The 12,528-nt window shown below is 38.9% G+C and overlaps 1 protein-coding gene across 1 annotated transcript; it reads left to right on the top strand.

Moving 5' to 3' along the window:
* The first annotated feature begins 3,245 nt into the window (after window positions 1-3,245).
* On the top strand, window positions 3,246-10,718 carry lpxn (leupaxin). The gene is made up of 9 exons (XM_084922549.1): window positions 3,246-3,396; window positions 4,384-4,469; window positions 4,635-4,702; window positions 5,063-5,159; window positions 5,482-5,727; window positions 5,857-6,030; window positions 6,578-6,659; window positions 6,741-6,889; window positions 8,475-10,718. Exons 1-9 carry the CDS (start codon window positions 3,363-3,365, stop codon window positions 8,739-8,741), a joined length of 1,203 nt encoding a protein of 400 aa, XP_084778675.1. The 5' UTR covers window positions 3,246-3,362; the 3' UTR covers window positions 8,742-10,718.
* The last annotated feature ends 1,810 nt before the right edge of the window (window positions 10,719-12,528 follow it).

Raw genomic sequence — 12,528 nt, 5'->3', positions numbered from 1 at the left:
TTCCTGCCGGTATGCAGACTCATCACCATCTCGAATGAGGCCAATGACAGTGGTGTCATCTGCAAACTTTAGGAGTTTGACAGCCGAGTTCTTGGAGGTGCAGTCGTTAGTGTAGAGGGAGAACAGTAGTGGTGAGAGGACACATCCTTGAGGGGCACCAATACTGAGGGACCGGGTTTCAGAGGTGATCTCCCCCAGCCTCACTTGTTGCTTTCTGTCTGTCAGGAAGCTGGTGATCCACTGACAGGTAGCTGGTGACACGCTGAGCTGGGAGAGTTTGGAGGAAAGAAGTTCAGGCACAATGGTGTTAAAAGCCGAACTAAAGTCCACAAACAGGACCCTGGCATAAGTTCCCGGGCGGTCAAGGTGTTGCAGGATGTAATGCAGCCCCATGTTCACTGCATCATCCACCGACCTGTTTGCCCGGTAGGCAAACTGCAGAGGGTCCAGCTGGTGGCCTGTAATGTCAAAGGCTGCAGGGTTGTGTTGTGGTTACCAATGTCACCTTACAGCAAGAAAGTGTTGGTTTCAAATGTTCTCCCTGGGTCCTCTGGCTTCCCTAAGCAATCCGAAAACATGTATGCATATGAGAGAGTGAACTGTTGTCTGTCCCTCTGACAGACTGGTGACCTGTCCAGGCTGTATCCTGTCTCTCATCCTATGTCAGCTGGCATATGATCTAGCCTCACCATGACAGCAAATTGCACAAGTCAAAGTGGAGGTGTGAAGTAACAAAGTACAAATATTTCGTTACTGTAAGTATGTAGCCTTTTCAGGTATATGTACTTTACATAAGTATTAATTTTTTTCTAACAACTTCTTACTTTTACTACCTATATTTTTAACCAAATGTCTGTACTTTCTACTCCTTACACTTTCAAAACAGACTCGGTACTTTTGGTTTAAGACATTTGAGGGGAGTTCTTTTTTTTTTCATGTCAATGCGCATCTTCAAACATCAAACTTTCAAAATTTGAACCTCAACAGCAACACATGAAAGGCAATCTCACTCGTGTATTATACACAACGATATGTCACATAAAAAGAGACGAAAGAGACCATAATCAGGGGTTAAAATGCCAAAAGGTGATTGCCTGCCAAAAACTGATTTCTGGTTTTTGCTAAAAAGTGATTGCCTGTATTTAAATTGCCATAAATAACTTGTTGGCCTATAATATCTAAAACATATGTCAAATGTATCCCTCATGAACGATATCAAGTCATCTTAGCCTCAAACAACATTCCTATTTCAACGTAGAAGCCGCAATCAGTTTTTGGCAAAGTGACTTTTATATATCCTTTATTTATCCAGTTAAAAAGTCTAATTCACATCTTCTTTTTAGGAGTAATCTGGCCAAGAGGACAGCAGGAATTGCAACAAATATAACAATAATTCTATAAAGATACTTCCAAAATGGACTGGATTGGTTACAATGTAGGTACGGTAACCCAGAGTCATAAAGATTCTTGAAAAACATGTTTTTTTTTTAAATTCTATAAATAACCCCTTTGTAAATCCTGTTCACTAAAGTCTATTGACCAACATAAGTAAAGACATGTCACATAAAAAATACCACATCGAAACATTGGAAATCAATTTTGGGCAGATAACCACTTTTCGGCACAACACAGGAATGGGTGCACATGTCCGTAAGTTATAGTTGCTGTACTTCAGCATCTAGTTAGCACTACAGAAGAGGACCAAGAGAAGCATAAAAGGAGTGATATTTTTTAAGTAGCAGGTAATTTCAAATGCAACGTTTTTGTCACCTCAACAAATGTCAGCAAACACACAAACTGTTTGTGTGTGCAGTTTGTCACACTGTGTGTCTGCTAGCTAAAGAAAGGTAGAGCTGCTGTGAAGATGTTAATTTTACTCAGAGATGGAGAGAGATAAAGACAGGGCAGGAGAGGAAGAAGAGAGGTTATATTTAACCTCTGCTCGGTGGCGTTTGATAAACTGGAAATTTGAATATCAGGTTTGTACATATTATGTTATTTTTTTCATGTTGTAAAATGTGCTGGAAAAAAAACCTGACACAGACTAACCGTGTTATTTAAAGGTTGCATGAAAATATGGAGTTTAGTGCAGGATAAGCTGGTTCGCTTGCAGTAATGTGATGGATTTAAAATAAAGCGTTGTGTTAGATTGGTGCAAAGTGGCTGTGGTCTTCAGAGTTAGGTTACATTAAGTATTGCAAAGATGAATTTGAAGGTAAGCTGATTATACTTGGATTCATTGACTGAATTCCACCTTCATACTGTTTAGTATAAAGACAGCATAAACCGTGTCAGTGTAGAGGATGGAACAGGACAACTCATGAAACACCTGCTCACATCTTGTTAAATTCAGTTGTGTTAATCCACAAAGAGCAGTAAACCTCAGAGCAGCAGCAGCCCAGATCATCTGATCACAGCCTGTACACAAAAGAAGATCTACAAGAGCTCACAATAGAAATTGCGATTCTTTTCCCCACGCTGAGCCACTATAACTGATTTTAGGGTTCCACCACGTGCTGAATCCCGCTTTAACCCTGGGCTATACTCATCTTCTGTTTAGAGGCAAAATCGCCCTCTACAATGTAGGCGACAGAAAATAGATGTCTTTTTAAAAAAAATGTTCCTTCTTTTGCGCATTTTCTAGGGAATAAAAATCACACATGTTCTTTATGAGTATAAATACAGAGTGCAAAGTTACATTAAAAAGTTTATTTAGGAACTTTCCAGCAATGTGTTTCACAAGTTTAAAGTGAGGTTAACTTAAGGTGACGACCTCACTTGACTCTCCCCTGCTACATGTGATGCTTGCACTGCTGAGAGAACTGTGAACAGTGGAGTCAGAGCAAACTCTGCTGGGCAAACACTGTCATGACACAGCTTCAAAATGATCTTTTCTGTCCTATTTTCTGTATCTGTGAACCAAAATGTCAGTCTGACTCTGTGTTAGTAACACAAGGATGTTGAGTTTTATCAGCGCCATGTTAATCAGTAATTAAGAGAAGCTGATTTTTTCTACCACTTGCAGTGGAGGTAGTGTTACAACATAACACACACTTTGTTTGAAGAAATATGCAATAAATATTTAACAAAAGCACAAATTTAATAAGTGAAAAATTCACTCTGTTGGTATCACACTTGCACTGCTTTAAAACTCTCACTGTTTTCATCTTCAAGAAACAGTCAAACCTCCTCCTAACTACTGACAATTCTTCACACAGCAGCAACCGAAAACACACCTTCCTCACAGGAAGCGACGGTTTTGATCAGATCAGAAATGAGTTCAGTTGCCTTAGCAACTAACCAGCAGACACACACACACACAAAGAAAAGAAAAAAAAGCCACCCACTCACATTCAAGTTTTATGCTGTCAGAAGGAACCAAAATGGATGAGCTCGGTAAGAACTTTCTGTCATGTTTTACCTTCATGAATGTCCTCAAACTAATCGATGGTACAATTTAAATTGAGGTTGAAACTGTTAGCAAAACCAGGAGTTGGTGTGTTGACACCATGACATCAAGCACAGCCAGTGCTTATGGAGTATTACCACAGTCTTGTGTGTTCTCAGACTGATTTATACAGCAGACTCTAAGTACAATATTTAATGTACTCAATGATCCAGCTCATTAGAAGGAATTTGTATACCACTGTTCTTGTGTTTTACCTCTGATTCGTAGTGCTCTACATGTAGCGATTCACTACAAATCAAATACAGTGTAACATTTAGAATACCGTAGAATTTTACAAGTCTTAACGAAGTCGTTTAATTCGCATACTGGAAATGAAATAAGGGTGACAGTCAAAAGGTAAGACAAAAAGAAAAATTGTTTTAATTTCACAATGTCATAAAATATTTTTCTGAGGTGCGATGATGTTTGAAGATGATGATCTTTACTGACTTACTGACATTGAAAGTTAAAGTCATGTCTTTAACTTTTTAAAATGAACCTTTGTCTTTTTTGCTACTTCTATGTAAAATACTTACTCATACAAAAGCTTCCCATTTCCCTAGATGTGTGGTTTGCCCTGTGTGAAGGAGTGTTGTATTTGCTGTAACAAATGTCACCAGATTCTTGCAACATTATCACAAGTTTCACTTCTGCAATGTGGTATGCCCTCACTTCCTGAGGAACGCAAGTTGCATGAGCAACCTTAGTCTGCTAGCATCTTGATCTGTGTATTGAAATCCACTGTAACTTACTTCATAGAAAATATTTCACTATACATAAATTATATGCATACAGTCTAACAGTTAACACCCACAAAGGACAATAAGTGTGAAAGAGCAATGTGTGCCGTACAAATGTTATGTAATATGAATATTTGGTTGCATGATTATTTTTTCTGAGGTTTAAAGATTTATTGTGTGTGTGTCCTGCCGCAGATTTGCTGTTAGAGGAGCTGGCCCTGAATCCAGCGGGTTCAGACAGCGTCCCTGAGAAAAAGAGCAATGATGCAACAAAAAGAGAAGTAAAAAGACAAAACTCATTAATCATGAGCTTATCCTGTTTCTGCTTTATCCCCCATTTCATTTGTAGATGAACCTGGAATTCTAAAGAAAACAACTTAAAACCTAACATGTAATTTAATTTCTTTAAGTACAGAAACTTCAGTATATGTTGGTTGTGTTCGCAGGTGCCAAGTGAAGTTTGTGTTGGAACTACCAAAAATGGAAAAGTCTCAAACTCCTCAAATGTGTACAGGTGAAGTTCAAAGTTGAACCCGATTCACAGTGGTGCTGCATGAAGATCATTAGCTTAATAATTTAAATAATACATTTTAATTAATTTATGTATTTCTTTTTAACATTTTAATGCTAAGGTTTTTCTTTCATTCAGACCACACCCAAAAAGAGCAAATACAGTCAAAATTAAAGCATTGTTCTTCAGCATATTCTGGCCTTTATGTAGATGTGCTTTATTTTCTTAAGGTCTAAAAGGTTAAGAATTTCCAGTTATATTTTTGCTATGGTTCAGAAATGCAACCATTTCAATTATTAATGATGTTACAGGATGTCAGTTTTGCATTTTAAAACATTCATGTTTTTCCTCTCTGGGATTTAGTGATGTTCCAACTCCTGTGCCAGCTTTTGTGGAACCTGACTCACCGACTCAGGAGCTGGACTCAATCTTGCAAGACATGATGGGTCTAGCTGAAGGGGTTAGTACTACCCCAGTGTGGAAATACATATTTTATAAATATTGAAAGTAATCTATGTTGCCCCTTTGAGCTTATTTATTTTAGTGTGAAGCCTGAAAAACTATGTCTATCTATTTTCAAACATTAGTAAAATGACATGGTTAAACAACAGAGGGCAGCATTGTACTTATATCAGACTCAAGCTCTTGGACCAATAAGCATTTTGTTTTTACACATTAAAAATACTCTGATTAAATATAAAATAAATATAATAGACAGCTAATATATTTTGAGGAAATATGTACATAAAACTGTTATTCCTACATTTTGTACCATAATTTAGGATCTAGAACCTCCAACTGACCCACCATCACTTACACAAAAAAAGCAAACAGAAGGTGGAAAACAGGCGAGCAGCAGCAGCAGCAACACTCCAGCGGCTTCAGATGGAAAAGCCACAACGCAAAGAAAGAAAACGGATATGATAGATGACCTGCTGGGAGGGTTGAGCACTGACTTGGAGAAGATCGGTGTACGGACCACAGCCAAGGGCCAATGTGCTTCCTGCAACAAATGCATTGTAGGAAAGGTACAATCTGGACCTACAGGACACAAAGAAGAGAATTTGTCACACTGGTACCAAATTGTGGAAATTCAAACAAGATGAAAGAGATCAAAACCTCTTGTTCCCTCTTTCACTGACATTTCCTTTCTCCAGATGATCACAGCACTGGGTGAAGTGTGGCACCCTGAACACTTTGTGTGTGCGGTGTGTAAGATGGAGCTGAGCACCACAGGCTTCTTTGAGAGAGACGGACGGCCGTACTGTGACAAAGACTACCATCAGCTCTTCTCACCACGCTGTGCCTATTGCAAGGGGCCTATTATGCAGGTGAGGAGAACTGTATTCATATATAACCCTGCCTCTGCATAGAAAGTAAGATTAAAATAAAAATAGGTGTTAATATGATCTCCACTGAAGTATGAAATTTCATGTTTTAATGAATTCACTTTGGTGGAAAATGCACATAGAAAATGACCAAAATACCAATCTGGAACTCTCTGGTATCTAAATGTCACTCAAATTCAGCTGCGCTGTTGTTTGATTTAAGCTATAATTTGTTCTGTCATATAGTACATCAATTTATTTACACAATAATCTTTTGAAGATTGGATGATGACATACAGTAGTATGTAATCAATTTTTCTCAACATATCCCACATGTCATCCTAATAGAGAAAACACAAAACCATACTGGGATTCTGCTGCAGACCAAAGTCATTAATCAGAAACTAATGCAGCTTCTTCTATGTTCCACTTTGTGTGTTTCACAATTCACATTTTTGTGTTCCCTGACATTTGAACATGTGAGATGAGACAAACCTTACTAATCCTCAAAGGAAGTAAATTTATGATATAATATTTTGGGCTGTTGTAGAACATCGTGACAGCTCTGGACCAGACCTGGCACCCAGAGCACTTCTTCTGCGCACACTGCGGAGGCTTGTTTGGAACGGAAGGTGAGAGATTTGTGGATTATTTCTCTCCAATTGAAACCACAACTTTAGCAAATAACTCACTGCATCTTATGCCTATCCTAGGTTTCCTAGAGAAGGATGGGAAGCCATATTGTTGTAAGGACTTCTACTACCTCTTTGCTCCAAAGTGCTCAGGCTGTGGGGAGTCGGTCCGGGAGAATTACCTGACTGCAGCCAATGGCACCTGGCATCCAGAGTGCTTCGTCTGCGCAGTGAGCCTCTTACCTCAGACCACACACACAGCTCTGGCTTGCATACGAGCCTGAGAATAAATGAGAAAAGATACCCGCACGTTTGCTTTATTTGCAACATTTTGACCTCAACGCTGATGAAAACCATATGCCTGATGAATACTCTGCCGTTAGAAATGATGCAGATAAATCAAGGAAGTGTATTCCTCAGTGTGGGTATCTTTTACATTCTCTTCAAATCTATTTCTGTATGTAGCATCTGGTCAAAAATGGTTCAATGTGCAGCTCTGCTTTACTTAACATGTGCAAGTGTAAAATATAAAATGCCATCAGTAGAAAGAGACAAGCAGGAGCAACTGTAATATTAAGAATGTATTCATTGTTTTTCTGGCAGGTACTGAAATATGAGGTCCATAAACCTGACCATAAAACATATAAAGGGCATTTTATTTCTTAATACCTATCACTTTAAATTATAATTAACATATCTTAGCTAATCATTAATCACAAACACCAACTACAACTACTTATTTTATACAAACCAGTCATTATCAATAAGGTCAGTTGTACCTGCTACCTTATAACCTAAAACTAATTCCAGCAGGCTGAAGGTCAGACACTCCATAAAAAAGGATGAAGTGGACACTCAAAGGTGGAGACTTTTTAATCAGCCTACTAATAAAAATAAATAAAACAGGTCATACAATTTAGGACCCTTGAACTTCCCCGCCACTTTTTCTGTTTCACAGCAACAGTGGAAACATTTCCATACCATGAGTCATTTGCGTCCTGTAAGCCCCAGATGAAATTCCCCTGAAAGAGCAGTCATTAACACGGCTGTCACAGTGTTATTCTCATCACACATTTGCTAGTCATTAATTGCTTTATTTTGACTGTAATCTGTATGAAATCAGGCTAAAACTGTGACGCAATATCTATTGTTTTAGTTTGTTTTGTCACCAACACTGAGCAAACCAGCCCTTTGATGGACACAGATAACTCAGGTGTTCCAAGGCTTTGGAGTGTTCATGCTGGTCCACAGTCATTGCTTACAGTGCATAATAAATGGAACAGTGCCACTGGTGATGTTAAGAGTTACACCTGTGCTTTTACTGCTACGGTATGACAAGTCAAAGTGTCGGCCAAGAGAAATGACCATAATCAAATTCAGTGCTGTACATGTAGGTTCCAATTATGCTTTAGCGGTTATTAACAGATTGTTAAAAGAAACACAGTTGTAACACTCCTTTAGTTTTCATATTAAACGTCCATACCATGTGATTTTGTGGCGCCGTCACTTCATTATCTGGCTGTAACAGTCAACCATTTTCCAGGCGCTTGGTTTCCCTTCACATCGTAGACATTTAAAATGAATGATGGATTTAAATTCTTTTACTTTCTCTCTAAAAGTTATCACTCTGCTGTATGTTAAGCAGTGTTGGGTATAACGTGTGGGTTGGGTTTGGCATCACTGTGTCTAATTGAAACTGTTATAGAAAAATCAAGAAAGTTTAACTGTTGGAAGTTTAAACTTCTTCCTCCATAACAACATGCCTAATTTTACATAACGTTCTATCCTCCCTACTTCCCCTCTTCCTCTACGCAGGACTGCCTGAAGCCCTTCACTGATGGAATTTTCATGGAGCTCAATGGTCGTCCCCTCTGCTCGCTTCACTTTCACTCCAGGCAAGGCACTGTGTGCGGTGGCTGCGGAAAGCCCATCATCGGCCGCTGCATCTCTGCGATGGATCGCAAGTTTCACCCCGAGCACTTTGTGTGTGCCTTTTGTCTGCGGCAGCTCAGCCAGGGCATTTTCAAGGAGCAGAAAGGGAAACCATACTGCTCAGCTTGCTTTGACAAACTCTTTGTCTGAGATTTGCACATGAGTAAGATGTAAATAATACAAAACAACAACAAAAACAACAAAACATTCAAATGCTACATTACTATCTTTGTTGAGTTTAGACTGTCTTGTCTGTGTATGAATGACAAAATAAAATGAAGCAATTGTACAGTCCCTACATTACAATTCATTGTTCTATTTGTATATACAAATTCTCAGTAGATCATATTTAAAAACCATTACGATAAATAGCATGTAACCGTAAGAAAAACATACATTGATCATGGATTATATGAAGGGAACATGCTAACATTGTTACTTAATTAATTAAATGGTTATGAAAAATACAAATTTTCCCCATTATAAAAATAAATGTGAGGACTGAATGGTTCTAAAAGGTGTATTGCTTGGTGTAAAATTTATGGGATTTCATACATCATGATGACAAAATTTATAGGTGGAGTAAGAATAACACATATGTGCTGTTTTAGTCCACACTTTCCATTAAGCTACCCTTAGTTTGCCGTAAGACTTGGCAGTCCAGATGTGCTCTCTCGCAGTATGGAACCATTTGTCAATGTGTTTGTCTATGTGGCCTGATAGCTTGTATTGGCAGTAACTGGCACTGAATCGGCATGCCAGCCCGAGTTTCCTCTTACCCTGACTGACCACTTGGCCTCTGGCGTGCACTGAATTCAGACAACCTCTTCATTTTCCACACAGGCTCTTTTATAGCTGTGCACGGAAGATTAATAGAGGTGGTGAGGTTAACAAAGGTGGTTTCAGAAAGAGCTCCTTCACATCACTGCATCTCTTTAGAAACTCATTTTGACTGCTGAGGGATGACAAAACCACAAAGTGTTTTAATGCTTTTTAGGCTGTCGATGTATTTGGGCTCATTTTGTTATTGGCAGATGGTGCGGATGATACGTGACAGCGAAGCATTTGCAGCCCAGTTGGGATGTACTGTTGTTCTAATAGAAGGCAGATTTCTTTCGTGTGAATATTGTAATCAGTTCTGCAGAATCACATCATGAGAAAGTTTGGACTAAGCTTGAATTCTCTATCACAACTTATGTATTTAAATATATTCACTTCTTCTTTGTCTGATTATATTTTAGCCAAATTGCTTTTATCTGATATCAAAATTTTGCTGAATTTTTGACTGAAGAATCAGTTAGCTAAATAAATTGAAAGCTAGTTTCTTCTAGTATGATGTATTACCAAACTTACCAAAATGTTTTCACTGTTAATATCCCTAAAATAATGAGTTCAGTGTTATTGTCAGTGCCAAACTGTGTCTTATCTTATCAGTGATCTTCAGATGAACACTGGCTACTTTTCTAAGCTTTCTTAAGTTTTGCTTAAGCAAGCCACTTGGGCTTGCATGTGATGTTAGTGTGTGAGCGGGAATGGAGGTGTGCATTAATCATGCTGTCATCACTTTCAGACCAGGTCCCTTATGGCCTCTACAGAATATAGACCTTGCATCATGGAAGAACTGTGACTGTGTTATGCTCAGTCAAAATCCACGATTGTAAGTGTTTAGTAGTCTAACATTCCTCTGCCCAGATTGCTACCAAGGACTTACTATAATGATTTTTAGAAATGCATGAAGATGCCTGACACATTTGCTGCTGTGTTTCCAGCATGAGTCATGCACAGAACATCATCTTGGGATATGATCTGATTGAAGACCTTGGCATGTAAACTGTAAAATTTCACCCTGTCATATGATAGTATTACACATATCTCTTTCTGGATGAAGCACTTTTACAAATGATTGCTATTATTTGTGGACCTAACACTGACAAAACTGTGTTATGAATGGAAAAAACCTGTAATTTAATGCTATATTTCCACTAATGGCTTCAAAGAACTAAATGTAAACTAACAGTTTAAATTAAGGTTTGCAAAAAACACGTGAACATTACTCACAGCTATCCAGTCTCAAAGCAGGGAAACAAAAATCTGGTGTGACTAAATAAAATCTGACATTCACAGAAATATATAGGCGTTATCGTATGACTTCTACAATATTTTATGGAGGATAGGGAGGAAAAGTGCCCTTTGGCACGTTTTAAAAAAAAAGAGAAAACATGAAATGCAAGCAGGGATCTTTTTTAAATGGTGGCTGAATAAAGCACACTCTGTGAAAAGAAGAGAGAGTGTAACGCAGGTGACATTTACAGCAGTGAAACAGAGTACGGACGGTCTGGGAGCGCACTGGGCCATGAGATGGCAGCTAGAGCTCAATGGGGGGACGGAAAAGGAGTGGGGAGTATATCGGGACATAATGGATACTGGTGCTGAGGGACACAGGGTGAGGAGGGCAGGGGTTGAGGAGTGTAGTTGTAAGAGTTTCCCTTGTGTGACACTGAAACTCAACACTCGCCTCCTCTCCTGTAAAATGACTGTGTCCGCTTGGCCACCCCTGATGGGGATGGAGGGGAGTCTTGTCCAGGTCCATACAGCCCCACTGCAGGTCACACTTGGCTTGTCCTGCCATACCTAGTAAACCGAGAAACTTTGAACTCATAACTGTCAAACAGGACTTTGGCTCAGACCAGCACATTAATCAAGACATTTGCCTCCAGACACATCCGTGAAAAACACCATCTTGAAACACCTCCGTTGCAGCTTTGTCCCGACATGGTGAAATTACAGCTTCAGTCAGTGCAGTAAAACGCAGACGGTTCAGGTTACTGCAACATCATTACTGGTACTGTCAATGCACAGCATATTTCTAATGAATGTAAACAAGTGATTGGATGTGTTAGGTATCTAGTTAATGAAGATAACACAAAGCAAATGACATCTAATTTGAAGTAACAAAACTTAAACTGAATGAATCTGTTACATCTTTGTTGGGATAATAGATAATTAGCATCAGTTTTACACTGCTAGCATTCTAGAACATATACAATTTGAGATATACACAGGTGAGATGACAAAATTCAGTCAGGCCACAACTTTTCAAAACTTCTCTCTATTGCTGGCCATTCCAAAATATATTCTCTCAGTAAATGAGATCTTCATGTCTCTTTCTTATCATGCAAGAAATGCTCATTCATACATTATAGAACAGGAAAGCCTCCTGTTATTCTGATATAAAGGCGTGTCATTAACCATGTACGTATACTGAGGATAATGCACGTCTCAAAAAACATTAGCGCCTGTTACCCTATGAAATGAAAGGGTTTCTGTGTAAGAGATTTACATGAATCCATTTTCAACAGCAGAGGAAAAGTGACAACTTCAACACCTCAGTAATTACTTCCACACAGAGAGAAGTTTAGCTGGAGTGCGGCTCTACTTTGGGTGTGTTTGTTTTGGCCTTCTGCTAACACAGGGTCACAGGTATCGCACCTGATTCATGACTGCCTCCTCTGTCCAAAGGGAACTTCTTGTTGTCCTTGGCTGAACACTGAGTTCCCCTCACTATCTCACACTCCCTCACACACCAGCAGACGTATAAATGCACACACAAAAACCTCACAAACTTGTAAATACTATTTGGGGATTTTCTGTTCGTGCCATCTTGGATTTGGTTTACATAATCACATACACAGACATGCACAAAAACAACACATGAATGGAAAAGGCTTTGGTTTAGCCACATATTAGGAATAATTAAAAAAAAAAAACAACTTATGCACGCTCCCAAATCAGTTCAAACATGTGCGGACTCTTTGGGTTTGGTCAACAACATCACGCACAGATGCAAAACACATGCACATGCATAAATATATAAATGGCTTTTATTAGTTTGGTGTCTGTCTCTCAGTCTCTCTCTGCAAAGCCTTCTTTTTTTTGG

Source organism: Perissodus microlepis, chromosome 23, assembly GCF_051167445.1.
Source record: "Perissodus microlepis isolate ML-2025 ecotype Zambia chromosome 23, ASM5116744v1, whole genome shotgun sequence".
Taxonomy (NCBI): domain Eukaryota; kingdom Metazoa; phylum Chordata; class Actinopteri; order Cichliformes; family Cichlidae; genus Perissodus; species Perissodus microlepis.
This window is presented reverse-complemented; position numbering and strand designations above follow the sequence as displayed.